The sequence below is a fragment of the Phyllobates terribilis genome, unplaced genomic scaffold, assembly GCF_046119375.1.
Source record: "Phyllobates terribilis strain yellow unplaced genomic scaffold, ASM4611937v1 Scaffold_14__1_contigs__length_39327217, whole genome shotgun sequence".
NCBI lineage: Eukaryota > Metazoa > Chordata > Amphibia > Anura > Dendrobatidae > Phyllobates > Phyllobates terribilis.
In genome coordinates this window covers 23,271,311-23,289,117 of record NW_027362774.1, presented here as the reverse complement: position 1 = coordinate 23,289,117, position 17,807 = coordinate 23,271,311, and the positions used below count along the sequence as shown (strand labels likewise).

Sequence of the window (17,807 nt, the reverse complement as noted above, 5' to 3'; positions counted from 1 at the left end):
ATCACAAAACAAATTTAAATATTAGACAAAGAGAACACAAGTAAACACAAAATGCAGTTTTTAAATGAAGGTCTTTATTATTAAGGGAAAAAGAAATCCAAACCTACAGGGCCCTGTGTGAAAAAGTGATAACAGCCCCCCCCCCATGAAAAAAAAAACAAAAATTAACTGTGGTTTATCACATCTCTGGGAGTTCAATTTCCCCAGCCACACCCAGGCCTGATTACTGACGAACCTGTTTTCAATCCAGAAATCACTTAAAGAGGACCTGCCTGACAAAATCAAGTAGACCAAAAGATCCTCAAAAGCTAGACATCATGCTGCGATGCAAAGAAATCCAGGAACAAATGAGAAACAAAGTAACTGAGATCTATCAGTCTGGAAAGGGTTATAAAGAAATTTCTAAAGCTTTGAGACTCCAGCGAACCACAGCGAGAGCCATTATCCACAAATGGTGAAAACATGAAACAGTGGTGAACCTTCCAAGGAGTGTTCGGCCGGCCGACCAAAATTACCCCAAGAGCGCAGTGACGACTCATCGAAGAGGTCACAAAACACCTCACATCATCATCCAAAGAACTGCAGGCCTCACTTGTCTCAGTTAAGGTCAGTGTTTATAACTCCGCAATAAGAGGGAGACTGGGCAAAAATGGCAGCATGACAGAGTTACAAGACAAAAACCACTGCTGAGCAAAAATAACAAAGGCTCTTCTCAGTTTTGCCAGAAAACATCTTGATGATCGCCAAGAATTTTGGGAGAATACTCTGTGGACTGACAAGACATTATGTCCCATTACACCTGGTGTAGAAGTAACACAGCATTTCAGAAAAGGGACATCATACCAAATAAAAAATTAAATATGGTGGCGGTAGTGTGATGGTCTGTGGTTGCTTTGCTGCTTCAGGACCTGAAAGACTTGCTGTGGTAAATGGAACCATGAATTCTGCTGTCTACCAAAAAGTCCTGAAGGAGAACGTCCAGCCATCTGTTCGTGACTTCAAGCTGAAGTGCACTTGGGTTATGCAGCAGGACAATGATCAAAAACACACCAGCAAGTCCACCTCTGAATGGCTTACGAAAAACTAAATTAAGACTTTGGAGTGGCCTAGTCAAAGTCCTGACCTTAATTGAGATGCTGTGGCATGACCTTAAAGGTGGTTTATGCTCGGAAAACCTCCAATGTGGCGGAATTACAACAATTTTGCAAAGATGAGAGACGAAAATTCCTCCAGAGCGTTGTAAAAGACTCATTGCAAACGCTAGATTGCACTTGTTGCTGCTAAGGCCGGCCCAAACAGTTATTAGGTTTAGGGGGCAATCACTGTTTCACACAGGGCCCTGTAGGTTTGGATTTCTTTTTACCTTAATAATAAAGACCTTCATTTAAAAACTGCATTTTTTGTTTACTTGTGTTATATTTGTCTAATATTTGCATTTGTTTTGTGATTTAAAATATTTAAATGTGACGAACATGAAAAAGAATAAGAAATCAGGAAGGGGGCCAACACTTTTTAACACCACTGTACACATCACATATGGAATGACCGCCGCTTGCAACGTGATAGAAAACATTGTTGTTTGCCACCTGCCAGTCCGTCACTTTCTCACCAACGCCCCTGTAAATAGCAGTTATTGTAGCGCCACATTTTCCAACTCTTACATTTCAATAAAAGTCATTTTCCCCCTCTCTGCACAAAAGTTATTTTGTTTCCTGTCTGAATACAATGTTCCTGTGGAATCCATCAGTAGGGAGAGAAGGGAGGGGTGCTGATGTCTCCAAGAACGCCGGGTGCATATGTTATGCAAAAAATTGCTTTCCTATGGATAAATGCAATCAGAGTTTATGTGCACAGAGAAACCAACGGGAGAGGATTGTTTCACCGGAAAGATCGGCGGAAAATTGTAACTAAATGTTGTGGAAAATGACTTGGATATTGCTTTGCTTGGGACGGCATCACAATTAGGCAAGGCCGGGAAGCGCCGCGAGGAGGAGGGGGATGAATGCAAACAAATCAACACAAACAGCCGCTGTCAAGAGCACTTTACTGACGCGGAGTAATGGAAGCATTACTTAAAGTTTCTCCGCGAGCCTCCACAATCCGCTTGGGCTCAACTTATCTGCTGGAGACGTTTCTTCTTTTCTCTACTTGAGCAATAACCAAATTAGTGGCTCCGGGAGTGAAACGATTTTGCTTCGTAATAAAAGGAGCGGTGGCGTTTTAGAGGAGGGTGGCAAGTACTTGTCGAGCATCCACAGAGGAGCAATTGTGCTTTACCTGCAGCAGAGGGGACGTCTCGGTAACCTCACGCACAAGCGGCTTCTGCTGGCCACAATATACGAGTCAATGAGCCTTTATAAGTATATTATAAGTCACGGAGGAGCGACACCTGCTTCTCTCCGGCTGTATAAGTTCCCTCTTGCTTAAAGGGATTGGCCACTTTTCAATTTTTGCAAAAAGGACACAGTCTATTTAATCCGGCGACTCACAATGTATTACCTACAGCGCCCATCTCCTCGCTCCTTCGGTGCAGGACACGGCCGGTAAGAAATTATCCAACCCATATGACGGGTATATATACTTTTACATCCAGTGACGTAACTTGAAGCTCATGGCCCCCAATGCAAAAGCTTCAATGGGGCCCCCAAGTATTGCAAGTCTTTAACAGCATAGCATTGGTCTTCTTTGGACTTTTTGGGCCCCCTGGGCTCGTGGATCAGGGTGCGACAGCAACCCCTGTACCCATTGTAGTTACACCCCTGTTTACATCCTTTTTTACCATCTAAAATTATAAAAAAAAGTAACCAGCTCTGCAACTAGTTCAGATAATGAATTTATTACCGTTTCATGTATACAGCTCCAATGCAGACCAATGTGTCCCCAAGGATGCAGACTACTAGGTCAATCTTGTAGCCGTGTTACGTTCCTTTTCCCATGTACCCATCGATTTTAGCTCGCCTAAGCATACAAAAGCAGGGGCACCTTCTCTATCCCTTTATGTGGCAGAACAAATTTTGGAAAATGTCTCACACTTTGAGAAGAATAAATCACAAAGCATTACCCTTATCCAAATATCTGGGGGAAAATGTAATTTTTTTATAGGGATCCCCCCATCTAGAGCCATAAACTTATATAATAAAACTTTCCCTGCCACAGCCGCCACTAGAGGGAGCTATATCGATCACGCGGACTTCCACGTCCAGACCCGCAGCCCTGGATCTGAGCCACCTCCACATTCATGACCTGAACTGTTTAAGATTTTACAAGATGTAGCAAAAGAAAACTTTTCTCAGTTACCGCACGTGAAATTTGCATCGTGCCCCGAGATCCTGAGAATCCCTAGGAATTCATGTATAAATTGCTAGCGACAAATTGTTCGGCTGGTGGGTTATTGGGAGAACCTTAGGAGGTAAAAATTTGTTTCGGCGGGAGGCCACAGTTATTTGTATTCTGTATCGAATGGCATCAGTTTGGGTTTTATTTCATTTAGCGATCATTTGCATATATATTACATTATAAAAACTGTATGCGAAGCTTTGAACAACATTTGCGGCGCAGACCTCGACAATGAGATGACATCTGCCTGTGGCCAAACCATGAATGCATAAGTATGCACGCCTAAGGTATGGAAAACCACTGAGCGCTCTCCTGCAAGTAGCATTCTTGTACTGACTGTCCAAGGTACAACACGGCTTTCTATACATTGCATAGTGGTGTTCATACTGAGCTCCTTGTGCACATTGTGTCGTATAATACTACAGGGCTGGAAGATAGAGTCAATGGGATAGTAACTGCAAAATATTATAGACTTATACACCCTTCAATGAAGCAATCAGTGACCTGCGGTACACCAGATATTATGAAACTACAACTTCCAACATGCATCGATCAGCTTGAGGCCAGCAACCTGACAGGTAGCCACCCACCAGCTGTTGAGGCCAGCAACCTGACAGGTGGCCACCCACAAGCTGTTGAGGCCAGCAACCTGACAGGTGGCCACCCACCAGCTGGAGTGACGAAGGTTTCAGGTTTGATTTTGGCTGCTTACGATTTTAAAAAGTCACCATGTCATGCATGAAGTCGTTGACGACTTCAAGGACAAACTTTCCGCTTTTACATCCCCTCTAAGTGGCCTTCGCATTATAACATGGCGATAGCCATGGGCGAGGTACTAGTGCTTCACGCTTCGGCATGCTACATGAAAATACGGATCCTGGCTGGTTGTGTAGACTTTAGCTGTGGGGGGCCGTTGACTTCGGCTGGCCAGGACCAGATGTTGTAGCGTTCAATGAGGGAGACCAGCACCCAATAGTAACCTGTCTTTTACTGACCAATAAAGTGGGAAGTATGTACAGCGGTGTATAACTTCTTGGACATTTCTATTATAACATGGAGCATCTTCATACAATAACATCAAGCATCTTCAAGCACATTCCCGTTCCTTCCTGAGCTTGCTCTGCCTCTGTCTCTCAGCCTCTCTATCTCTAGTCTCGAAATCTTCACCCAGCACAAAACTTCGGGAGCTTCCCTAGACCCAAACACCACCTCCTATACTTCAACCCGCACCACATCCTTTTCCCCTTAGATGAGCTACTTATTCCACTATGCCCATTACTTAGCTTCTCTGCTTGCCAATGCCTTCGACCTACCACCCAGGGCACACTCTCTCTTCGTCCAGCTTTCATTCTTAGAGCTGCTCCGTCACTTGGCTGTCAGATAACTCCATATCGGCCAGCCAAGCTTCCTGCACCAGACCTCGTCTCCGAAGAATCTTTCACTTTTCCTTTGTTTCTACTCTAGATCACACTATCTGTTGCCTTGGTCTCCGCTCACTTCAGGGACACCCACTTCATACAGCTTTGCTTCTTAGTCAGACCGTAGGTCTGCTTCTGCTGTAGGTTAGGCCTTATCTGACTGCTGATAGGAACCTCTCTGCTGTCCCTTCACTTTTGCCCCTCCCACTCTGGGCTAGTCCATACTATTAACTCCCACTATCCCTGTCAGCTACCAGTGCTGGGCAAAATACACCTTCTTTGCTAACAGTACAAATCACTAAGCACCCTACACATCAGATTACACTGATACACGTCTTCAAGGGGAAATGTGGTCAACACTTCTACCTTCTTACAGTATCATAAAAGTTGAATATTAAATACTCATTTGTTTTTAATCCAAATAGTGATGTAATAAGTCAGGACATGTGTTTCAATAAATGGAAAATGATAATGACAAGATTAATATAAAACGAAGATAAAAGATGAGTATCTGACCTGTTGCCAGTCCTTCTTGTGTGACCATTTCTACAGGATCTTGTAAGTGGATAAAAACGACGAGACCGGCGACTCCAAATAGTAAGATGAAGGAAAACATGTACGTCAGCCTCATAATTATTCCTCTCAAATCAATCCCACATTGATCCAGGAAAACAAACCATGCCAGCAACCTCCAGGGGGATATCAGCTTTCATCTTCTCATTTTTTCACCTTTGGGCTCCGCAGGGCCACACCTGCAAGAAAAGAATAAGGTGAGCTCTAAAAGATCTCTGCAAAATGTCAAACGAAAGTTATATAATCAACATATTTTCCCTAACAAGTTCTTCTAAATAAGTATGAAATATTATTACAAGAATATAACTACTGTAATACTGCTCCCTATGTAGAAGAATATAACTACTATAATACTGCTCCCTATGTAGAAGAATATAACTACTATAATACTGCTCCTATGTACAAGAATATAACTACTATAATACTGCCCCCTATGTACAAGAATATAACTACTATAATACTGCTCCTATGTACAAGAATATAACTACTATAATACTGCCCCTATGTACAAGAATATAACTACTATAATACTGCCCCCTATGTACAAGAATATAACTACTATAATACTGCTCCTATGTACAAGAATATAACTACTATAATACTGCCCCTATGTACAAGAATATAACTACTAAAATACTGCCCCCTAGGTACAAGAATATAACTGCTATAATACTGCCCCCTATGTACAAGAATATAACTGCTATAATACTGCCCCCTATGTACAAGAATATAACTACTATAATACTGCTCCTACAGTACAGACCAAAAGTTTGGACACACCTTCTCATTTAAAGATTTTTCTGTATTTTCATGACTATGAAAATTGTACATTCACACTGAAGGCATCAAAACTATGAATTAACACATGTGGAATTATATACTTAACAAAAAAGTGTGAAACAACTGAAAATATGTCTTACATTCTAGGTTCTTCAAAGTAACCACCTTTTGCTTTGATGACTGCTTTGCACACTCTTGGCATTCTCTTGATGAGCTTCAAGAGGTAGTCACTGGGAATGGTCTTCCAACAATCTTGAAGGAGTTCCCAGAGATGCTTAGCACTTGTTGGCCCTTTTGCCTTCACTCTGCGGTCCAGCTCACCCCAAACCATCTCGATTGGGTTCAGGTCTGGTGACTGTGGAGGTCAGGTCATCTGGCGTAGCACCCCATCACTCTCCTTCTTGGTCAAATAGCCCTTACACAGCCTGGAGGTGTGTTTGGGGTCACTGTCCTGTTGAAAAATAAATGATGGTCCAACTAAACGCAAACCGGATGGAATAGCATGCCGCTGCAAGATGCTGTGGTAGCCAAGCTGGTTCAGAATGCCTTAAATTTTGAATAAATCCCCAACAGTGTCACCAGCAAAGCACTCCCACACCATCACACCTCCTCCTCCATGCTTCACGGTGGGAACCAGGCATGTAGAGTCCATCCGTTCACCTTTTCTGCGTTGCACAAAGACACGGTGGTTGGAACCAAAGATCTCAAATTTGGACTCATCAGATCAAAGCACAGATTTCCACTGGTCTAATGTCCATTCCTTGTGTTCTTTAGCCCAAACAAGTCTCTTCTGCTTGTTGCCTGTCCTTAGCAGTGATTTCCTAGCAGCTATTTTACCATGAAGGCCTGCTGCACAAAGTCTCCTCTTAACAGTTTTAGAAGAGATGTGTCTGCTGCTAGAACTCTGTGTGGCATTGACCTGGTCTCTAATCTGAGCGGCTGTTAAACTGCGATTTCTGAGGCTGGTGACTCGGATAAACTTATCCTCAGAAGCAGAGGTGACTCTTGGTCTTCCTTTCCTGGGGCGGTCCTCATGTGAGCTAGTTTCTTTGTAGTGCTTGATGGTTTTTGCAACTGCACTTGGGGACACTTTCAAAGTTTTCCCAATTTTTTGCACTGACTGACCTTCATTTCTTAAAGTAATGATGGCCACTCGTTTTTCTTTACTTAGCTGCTTTTTTCTTGCCATAATACAAATTATAACAGTCTATTCAGTAGGACTATCAGCTGTGTATACACCAGACTTCTTCACAACACAACTGATGGTCCCAACCCCATTTATAAGGCAAGAAATCCCACTTATTAAACCTGACAGGGCACACCTGTGAAGTGAAAACCATTTCCGGTGACTACTTCTTGAAGCTCATCAAGAGAATGCCAAGAGTGTGCAAAGCAGTCATTAAAGCAAAAGGTGGCTACTTTGAAGAACCTAGAATATAAGACATATTTTCAGTTGTTTCACACTTTTTTGTTAAGTATATAATTCCACATGTGTTAATTCATAGTTTTGATGCCTTCAGTGTGAATGTACAATTTTCATAGTCACGAAAATACAGAAAAATCTTTAAATGAGGTGTGTCCAAACTTTTGGTCTGTACTGTATGTACAATAATATAACTACTATAATACTGCCCCTATGTACAAGAATATAACTACTATAATACTGCTCCTATGTACAAGAATATAACTGCTATAATACTGCTCCTATGTACAAGAATATAACTACTATAATACTGCCCATATGTACAAGAATATAACTACTATAATACTGCCCCTATGTACAAGAATATAACTACTATAATACTGCCCCTATGTACAAGAATATAACTACTATAATACTGCCCCCTATGTACAAGAATATAACTACTATAATACTGCCCCCTATGTACAAGAATATAACTACTATAATACTGCCCCATGCACAAGAATATAACTACTATAATACTGCCCCATGTACAAGAATATAACTACTATAATACTGCCCCTATGTACAAGAATATAACTACTATAATACTGCTCATATGTACAAGAATATAACTACTATAATACTGCCCCTATGTACAAGAATATAACTACTATAATACTGCCCCCTATGTACAAGAATATAACTACTATAATACTGCCCCTATGTACAAGAATATAACTACTATAATACTGCCCCTATGTACAAGAATATAACTACTATAAGACTGCTCATATGTACAAGAATATAACTACTATAATACTGCTCCTATGTACAAGAATATAACTACTATAATACTGCCCCTATGTACAAGAATATAACTACTATAATACTGCCCCCTATGTACAAGAATATAACTACTATAATAATGCCCCTATGTACAAGAATATAACTACTATAATACTGCCCTATGTACAAGAATATAACTACTATAATACTGCCCCTATGTACAAGAATATAACTACTATAATACTGCTCATATGTACAAGAATATAACTACTATAATACTGCCCCTATGTACAAGAATATAACTACTATAATACTGCCCCTATGTACAAGAATATAACTACTATAATACTGCCCCTATGTACAAGAATATTACTACTATAATACTGCCCCTATGTACAAGAATATAACTACTATAAGACTGCTCCTATGTACAAGAATATAACTACTATAATACTGCTCCTATGTACAAGAATATAACTACTATAATACTGCCCCTATGTACAAGAATATAACTACTATAATACTGCCCCCTATGTACAAGAATATAACTACTATAATACAGCTCCTATGTACAAGAATATAACTACTATAATACTGCTCCTATGTACAAGAATATAACTACTATAATACTGCCCCCTATGTACAAGAATATAATTACTATAACACTGCTCCCTATGTACAAGAATATAACTACTATAATACTGCTCCTATGTACAAGAATATAACTACTATAATACTGCCCCTATGTACAAGAATATAACTACTATAATACTGCTCATATGTACAAGAATATAACTACTATAATACTACCCCTATGTACAAGAATATAACTACTATAATACTGCCCCTATGTACAAGAATATAACTACTATAATACTGCCCCCTATGTACAAGAATATAACTACTATAATACTGCCCCTATGTACAAGAATATAACTACTATAATACTGCCCCTATGTACAAGAATATAACTACTATAATACTGCCCATATGTACAAGAATATAACTACTGTAATACTGCCCCCTATGTACAAGAATATAACTACTATAATACTGCCCCTATGTACAAGAATATAACTACTATAATACAGCCCCTATGTACAAGAATATAACTACTATAAGATTGCTCATATGTACAAGAATATAACTACTATAATACTGCTCCTATGTACAAGAATATAACTACTATAATACTGCCCCTATGTACAAGAATATAACTACTATAATACTGCCCCCTATGTACAAGAATATAACTACTATAATACTGCTCCTATGTACAAGAATATAACTACTATAATACTGCTCCTATGTACAAGAATATAACTACTATAATACTGCCCCCTATGTACAAGAATATAACTACTATAATACTGCTCCCTATGTACAAGAATATAACTACTATAATACTGCTCCTATGTACAAGAATATAACTACTATAATACTGCCCCCTATGTACAAGAATATAACTACTATAATACTGCTCCCTATGTACAAGAATATAACTACTATAATACTGCTCCTATGAACAAGAATATAACTACTATAATACTGACCCCTATGTACAAGAATATAACTACTATAATACTGCCCCCTATGTACAAGAATATAACTACTATAATGATCTTTTTATTTAAAACTGACAACCAAATATTACAGAATAATTACATTAAAATCACAAAATAATAAATATTAAAGAAAATAAATACTGTGTTGTTACATCACTTACACAATAACATTAGATAACATTGATAAATCCCGCCACATGAATGTTCCTCCAGTTCACATTACCTGAGTTAATCTTTATGTCCTTCTTATACACTGACTTGAGACTTTCCAGGATCTTATACCTGACACTATCACAGGACAGGACCTCCTTATTGATGAGCAGGCAGCACCGTGCACACCACAGATGATAGATGGTCACCACATTTATTACATATAGTGAGCTTCGGTTATACGCCCTGAGCTCAGGCTGGAAGTCTCCGTACAGCAGCTGACCATACGACTGTCCCACCAGGTGCGGTAACTTTAGGGACAAGGACACAGACTCCCATACCTGCATACTGAAGGGACACTCTAGAAGCAGATGCTCCATAGTCTCCTGTATACGGGGGCACTCTTCTCTAGGACAGGATCTGTCTGATACATTCCTGCACTTTAGGTTATCTCTGACGTACATCTTACCATGGAGCCCCAGCCACGCCACATCTCTCATATGAGTGGGAATTCTGGGATCTAGTACGTTTTTTGCAGCCTGTTTTACATCTAGACTTGGGGCGCCCCTCAATTGAACATGGACACTAAAGTGAGATGACAGCACGTTCTTATACAACTCCTTCCTACTGAGCTGCCTGACGTCTTCATACAGGATCCTCCATCTAATAACCTTACTTATTACATGGACACCATACCAAGAAACATTATTCTTTAGTCGGCCTGAGATTCTCTTGATGGGGTCCCCTACCGACCACACGGACACAAACTGATGGATCTGGCTCTTAAACAAACAAGACCATGGCGTCTTCTCTGAATTCTTACAAAAAGAGAAATTCTTCATAAGAAACATGAGATTAAAGAAGAGCTCAGGACAGGGCATGGAGAGACCACCCTCCTTATGGGGGAGATAGACAATGTTTCTCCTGACCACATTCACTCTGTTACCCCACAAGAAGTGAAAGAAGACATTGGTAAGTCTGGGGAGTAACACATCGGGCACCAGGAACACCACACTGATATAGAGGAAGAGCGGGAGCAGGAAGGTCTTCAGCAGGCGGACCTTCTCCAGATACATCAGCTTCCAGTGTCTCCAGCTCTGCACCTTCTGCTCACACACCACCAGCTTCTCCTCCCAGTTCACCTTCCCATCATCTACAGCTCCAAACACTACTCCCAAAATCTTTATCTGACCCTGAACTGTTCTGAAGGGCACAGAGAAAACATCACTGTCACCCCCCAACCACAACGCCTCGCTCTTCTCCATGTTCACAGAGGAGTTAGACACATTGGAGAAGGCTGTCATCTCCTGCTGTAGAGCCGTACAGTCTTCTCTAGAAGACACCACCACCGACATGTCATCCGCATAGGCGCAGAACTTTACATCCTCCACTGTACTCTGCAGGCAACACCTCAGCCCTGTGAAACCTCTATGATCCTGCACTTTTCTGAGGAAAGGATCCAGACTAAAGACATACAACAATGGGCTGAGAGGACAGCCCTGCCTCACCCCTGACATGATCCTGAAGGGCTCAGCCAAGTGACCATTGATCAGCGGCAGGCTTACAACCTCCTTATACACAACCTGCAGCCACTGCACAAACCGCACTGGGAGGCCATAGTGTAACAACACCTGGTACAGGTAGTCATGATGGACTCTATCAAAGGCTTTACTCTGGTCTAAGCCCACAATATACGCCCCCACATTGTGCTGCTTAATGTACGTCACAGCTTCTCTCACCAGCAGCAATGAGTCCTCTATCGTCCGACCCTTCACACCACACGTCTGGTTGGCGATGATCAGCTCACCCGCCACCTCACTCAGCCGATAATACAAGATCTTGGCCAGGATTTTATAGTCAGTGTTTAGCAAAGACAGTGGACGCCAGTTCTTTACATCTTTTAGATTTCCCTTCTTTGCTAAGAGAACCAGAACAGATCTATACTGGGACTGTAGGAGCTTCCCTGCAGAGAGGCAATCATTATAGACCTGCACCAGGTCCGGAGCCAACAAGTCCCTGAACTCTATGTAAAATTCGCTGGTCAGGCCGTCCAGTCCTGGGCTCTTGTTGGCCTTTAAGGAGTCAATGCTCCTCTTCACCTCATCCTCAGTTATGGGATCGGCCATACTATCTGCCTGCACCAGGTCTAACGTTGGTAGGGACACCCCCTTCAGATAAGCTTTAATGTCATCCTTATTAATATGAGCCCCTTTATACAGATCTCTATAATAATCCCCAATTATCCTGTGGACTTTTTCCGGCTCTGACTGCTCCACCCCATTCTCATCTAACAAGCCAGTGATCAGCTTCTTACTAACCCTGTTCTTACAGGCAATAAAGGGATCTGGGTTATGGACGCCCCAACTATCAAACTGTCCCTCCGCCTTGAGAGACTTGAGGCGATCGTACTGCAGCTCCCTCATCCGCTGCTTTATATGGCTGACGCTCCGTCCGTCCACCTCCTCACCACCATTCATCCTGCTGTATAGCCGGCTGAGGTGCAGTCTCAGGGCTGTGTATCTCATATAATCCATATTACTACGTCTCCTGGCTGCTCGTATAATAAACTGCTTGATGTCACTCTTCATGATCTCCCACCACTCAGCTGTGTCATCACACATACACTGGGTGGTCCTACGTTCATTATAGAATGTGGTAAAGGCCTCTCTGAACCGAGGATCTTGGACCACAGAGCTGTTCACCTTCCAGTACTCCTTTCCACAGACCACAGCTTGGGCCAGATCCAGCGTCACACTCACCATACAATGGTCCGAATACTCCAGGGGGCTGATCCTGTACTGAGAGCATCTCACCTCCCTCTTTATATACACCCGGTCTATCCTACTGGCATTACCACCCTTATGGTAAGTGTACGTCTTACTGGTATGATGAGACCCATAGGGGTCTACTAGGTGGGCCTGCTGGACTATATTATTAAGGAACGTCTCATCATATCTTAGTTGCTTATGACTGCTGGATCTGTCCACATTACAGGACACATTATTAAAGTTCCCACACAATATAAATACTTTAGATGTAAAGCAATATGGTTTCATGTGGTCAAATAGTTCCCTCCGCTCTTTCCTGGTCTGCGGAGCATAAATATTTATCACTCTATAATGGATGGAGTCCAATGTAAAGTCCAGCATCAGACAGCGACCCGGACAGATCTCCAGGACTCTGTCCACCTGGACATTCATGGTATTAAAGAGGACCCCCACACCGTCATTTCTCTCCAGACCGAAGGACCAGTATGACGGCCCAAGTCTCCAGTCTCTCTTAGCAGCATACACATGGGCATTGCTCTTCAAATACGTCTCCTGCAAGAAGAAGACGTCAGATCTCTCGTCAGACAAACGCTGGTAAATCGCCTGCCGCCGGCTCACAGTCCTCACACTGTTCACATTAATGGAGTTTATTCTCAGCCGCATCCTGATCACTTAGACTTTTTGGTCTTCTTCCTCCTTCCACTGCTGTCACCTGTAGTGCCCCATCTCTTTGTGGACACGGGAGGGTCAGGATCCCCCTCATCAGAGACGTTTTCGAGGACGCATGAAGGACTTTGCTCCATTTGTGACTCTTCATCTTGGTCTTCTCCCAGCACATTGTAACGTCCAGGACTTATCGCCAGCACTGGAGGCTCAGAGGTTTTCTGTACTGTTGTGACTTTTCTGGTGGGATCCACAGATGCATTTTTTCTTTTTACGGTCACAATGCCTTCCTCATCCACACTGGACAGTGCAGGCGGACTAACTGCTTCCACAGATGTACTGGGCTGATGTTTGGATGGTTTGGTGGCAGGCTTTCTGGACACCTTAGGCCTCTCTTTAATAACTGGCATTTTAGGCCCTACTTTAGTGGCTGATCGAAGCTTAGGTCTTTATTGGCTGATGGCGGTTTAGGTCTTTCTTTAGTGGCTGGTGGGCCTTTAGGTGGTTCTTCAGTGGCTGGTGGTCCTAGTAGTGCAGCATCCGTTAGTACCTCAGACTCTGGAGCAGGTTCACTGATACTGTGACTTCTGTCCTCATCCATACCAGCTTCTGGGACATCAGAACCTCTGGTGACATCTTCCTGAATAACTTCTGAGGAGGTCTGGCCATTATATTTATTGTGTTCTGCATGCCGGCAATCCCGGAACGTATGCCCTGGTTCTGAGCACAGATTACAGATGACGGGTCCTGTGCATTTGTCATTTGTATGACCTGACTGTCCACATAATGAGCATGTGATACGAGAGCAGTTTATGGCGAGATGCCGGCCCCCACATCTATGGCACAGACGTGGCTGACCAGGGTAGTAGCAGATCCCCCTCTCTGAGCCCAGGTAGAAGGAGTGCGGCAGATGTCTGGTCACACCGCTCTCTTGTATCAGCTGGATTTTCAGTGTATATCCTCCATTCCATATCTGCTCCTCATCATAGATCTTGTCAGGATGACTTCTCACTATGCACTGCCGGTTCAGCCAGTGCTGCAGATCTGCCACCGCCACCACCTCAGACTGGAACAGGACAGTGGCCGTTATCTCCTGCGGCTTAGACAGCTGGATACAATGGAGGTGATCCCAGATCTCATCTTCTCTGGTGTCATTATAGATGTTCCAGAACAAATCCAGATCGCACTGGAGCTTAAAGCTGATGTCATAGATCCTGCTGGATGGGATATGGATCAGAGCGTAGATCTCAGACGCATTGAACTTCATGAAGTCTTTTAGGAGAACTTTCCCAATGTAAATTCTGGATGGGATGTTCTCCTCTGGTCCTGTGTATTTTATCCTGACTGCGTTTCTCCTCTGAGGCGGGGGGTTCACTGGTCTGGTGACATTAGAGAACAGTCTCCTGAACTGATGGTCAGCAGATGGGTCAGTGCTGGAGCTTTCACCAGCCGCAGATGGGTCAGTGCCGGAGCTTTCACCAGCCGCAGGTGGATCAGTGCTGGAGATCTCCACCGCTGCTGGAGGATTAGTGCTGGAGCTCTCCCTAGCTCCATGATTACTGACACCTGACTGTGCTGCAACAACACCCAGATCTACTACTGATGGTTGCACAGTATTGTCTCTATTCACTGACATGGAGGCTTGAGAGTCCATTACCACTGCAGTGTGGTCTCCATCCGCTGACATACATGACATAGAGTCCATCACCACTGATTGCTGCACAGTATTATCTCCATTCACTGACATGGATGGTTCAGAGTCCATTATAATATTTGTATTAACTGTTGCAGACAGACATTCACTAGCACCAGTGAGCGGGGTCTCACTCACAGCGCTGAGGGGGGTCTCACTCACAGTATCAGTACAGGGTGCACTTTCTTTCTCACTCTCAGCAGCTGAGCTCACTTCATTGCTGCATAGAGAGGTCACTGCAGTTAACCCCTCGTTTGCTGGCACACTTTCCTCTGCAGCACTTTCTGGTGTCTCGGACCCCTCACATTGTGCCCCTGATATCAGCGCTGCACTTCTCACTGGGCTTCCTTGCTCCACAATGCTGTACACAGTTTTATATTTAATGTCCTTATTCCCAATAAAGCGTTTTCTGCTCACAGTCTGAGCTCTGGATTCTTTTTTTTTCTCTTTAGCCCAAGTCTCCTTTCTGGGCACAGAGTTTAAACCTTTCTCCAGTTTTTCTTTCCTGATCAGCAGCTCTCGGCTGCAATCATCCAGACACTCGCACTTCATCAGTTTTACCTTAGGATCAGTCTCTTTCTTAATTTCTTCTTTTAGTTTGCTGATTTGCAATTCCAGCTTAAATATACTCTGCCTTGTAACTTTAGCATTTAATCCTCCAACATAACAAGCAGGTTTAGAAGACTCACCAGCCACCATCTCCAGCTTTCCATTACCATCAGGTGCAGGCTGCAGGCCCGACTCGAGACCAGGGGCTTTCCCTGGATCATCAGCCCAGCTCCCCTCCACTCCACCTGGGTCAGAAGCCATGCCTCCGCCCTGCTGAGAGCTCTCAAGCACACGTCTATCCTCTCCTATGGACAAGAATAGAACTACTATACTACTGCTCCTATGTACAAGAATATAACTACTATAATACTGTTCCTATGTACAAGAATATAACTACTATAATACTGCCCCCAATGTACAAGAATATAACTACTATAATACTGCTCCTATGTACAAGAATATAACTACTATAACACTGCCCCTATGTACAAAAATATAACTACTATAATACTGCCCCTATGTACAAGAATATAACTACTATAATACTGCTCCTATGTACAAGAATATAACTACTATAATACTGCCCCCAATGTACAAGAATATAACAACTATAATACTGCCCCTATGTACAAAAATATAACTACTATAATACTGCTCCTATGTACAAGAATATAACTACTATAATACTGCCCCCTATGTATAAGAATATAACTACTATAATACTGCCCCCTATGTATGAGAATATAACTACTATAATACTGCTCCTATGAACAAGAATATAACTACTATAATACTGCTCCTATGTACAAAAATATAACTACTATAATACTGCTCCTATGTACAAGAATATAACTACTATAATACTGCTCCTATGTACAAGAATATAACTACTATAATACTGCTCCTATGTACAAGAATATAACTACTATAATACTGCCCCCTATGTATAAGAATATAACTACTATAATACTGCCCCCTATGTATGAGAATATAACTACTATAATACTGCTCCTATGAACAAGAATATAACTACTATAATACTGCTCCTATGTACAAAAATATAACTACTATAATACTGCTCCTATGTACAAGAATATAACTACTATAATACTGCTCCTATGTACAAGAATATAACAACTATAATACTGCCCCTATGTACAAAAATATAACTACTATAATACTGCTCCTATGTACAAGAATATAACTACTATAATACTGCCCCCTATGTATAAGAATATAACTACTATAATACTGCCCCCTATGTATGAGAATATAACTACTATAATACTGCTGCTATGTACAAGAATATAACTACTATAATACTGCTCCTATGTACAAAAATATAACTACTATAATACTGCTCCTATGTACAAGAATATAACTACTATAATACTGCTCCTATGTACAAGAATATAACTACTATAATACTGCCCCCTATGTATAAGAATATAACTACTATAATACTGCCCCCTATGTATGAGAATATAACTACTATAATACTGCTCCTATGAACAAGAATATAACTACTATAATACTGCTCCTATGTACAAGAATATAACTACTATAATACTGCCCCCTATGTATAAGAATATAACTACTATAATACTGCCCCCTATGTATAAGAATATAACTACTATAATACTGCTCCTATGAACAAGAATATAACTACTATAATACTGTCCCTATGTACAAGAATATAACTACTATAATACAGCCCCCTATGTACAAGAATATAACTACTATAATACTGCCCCCTATGTACAAGAATATAGTTACTATAATACTGCCCCTATGTACAAGAATATAACTACTATAATACTGCTCCTATGTACAAGAATATAACTACTATAATACTGTTCCCTATGTACAAGAATATAACTACTATAATACTGCTCCTATGTACAAGAATATAACTACTATAATACTGCCCCCTATGTACAAGAATATAACTACTATAATACTGCCCCTATGTACAAGAATATAACTACTATAACACTGCCCCCTATGTACAAGAATATAACTACTATAATACTGTTCCTATGTACAAGAATATAACTACTATAATACTGCTCCTATGTACAAGAATATAACTACTATAATACTGTCCCTATGTACAAGAAT

The 17,807-nt window shown here is 41.7% G+C and overlaps 1 protein-coding gene across 1 annotated transcript in view; it reads right to left on the bottom strand.

Annotated features, from left to right (window-relative positions):
* Positions 1-17,807, bottom strand: part of CHST8 (carbohydrate sulfotransferase 8) — a 472,136-nt gene that overhangs the window by 269,436 nt on the left and 184,893 nt on the right. Inside the window, exon 2 of the mRNA XM_073659772.1 lies at positions 5,271-5,506. Coding sequence (XP_073515873.1) covers positions 5,271-5,385 — 115 coding nt within the window. The 5' untranslated portion in view covers positions 5,386-5,506. The remainder of the gene's footprint in view (positions 1-5,270; positions 5,507-17,807) is intronic.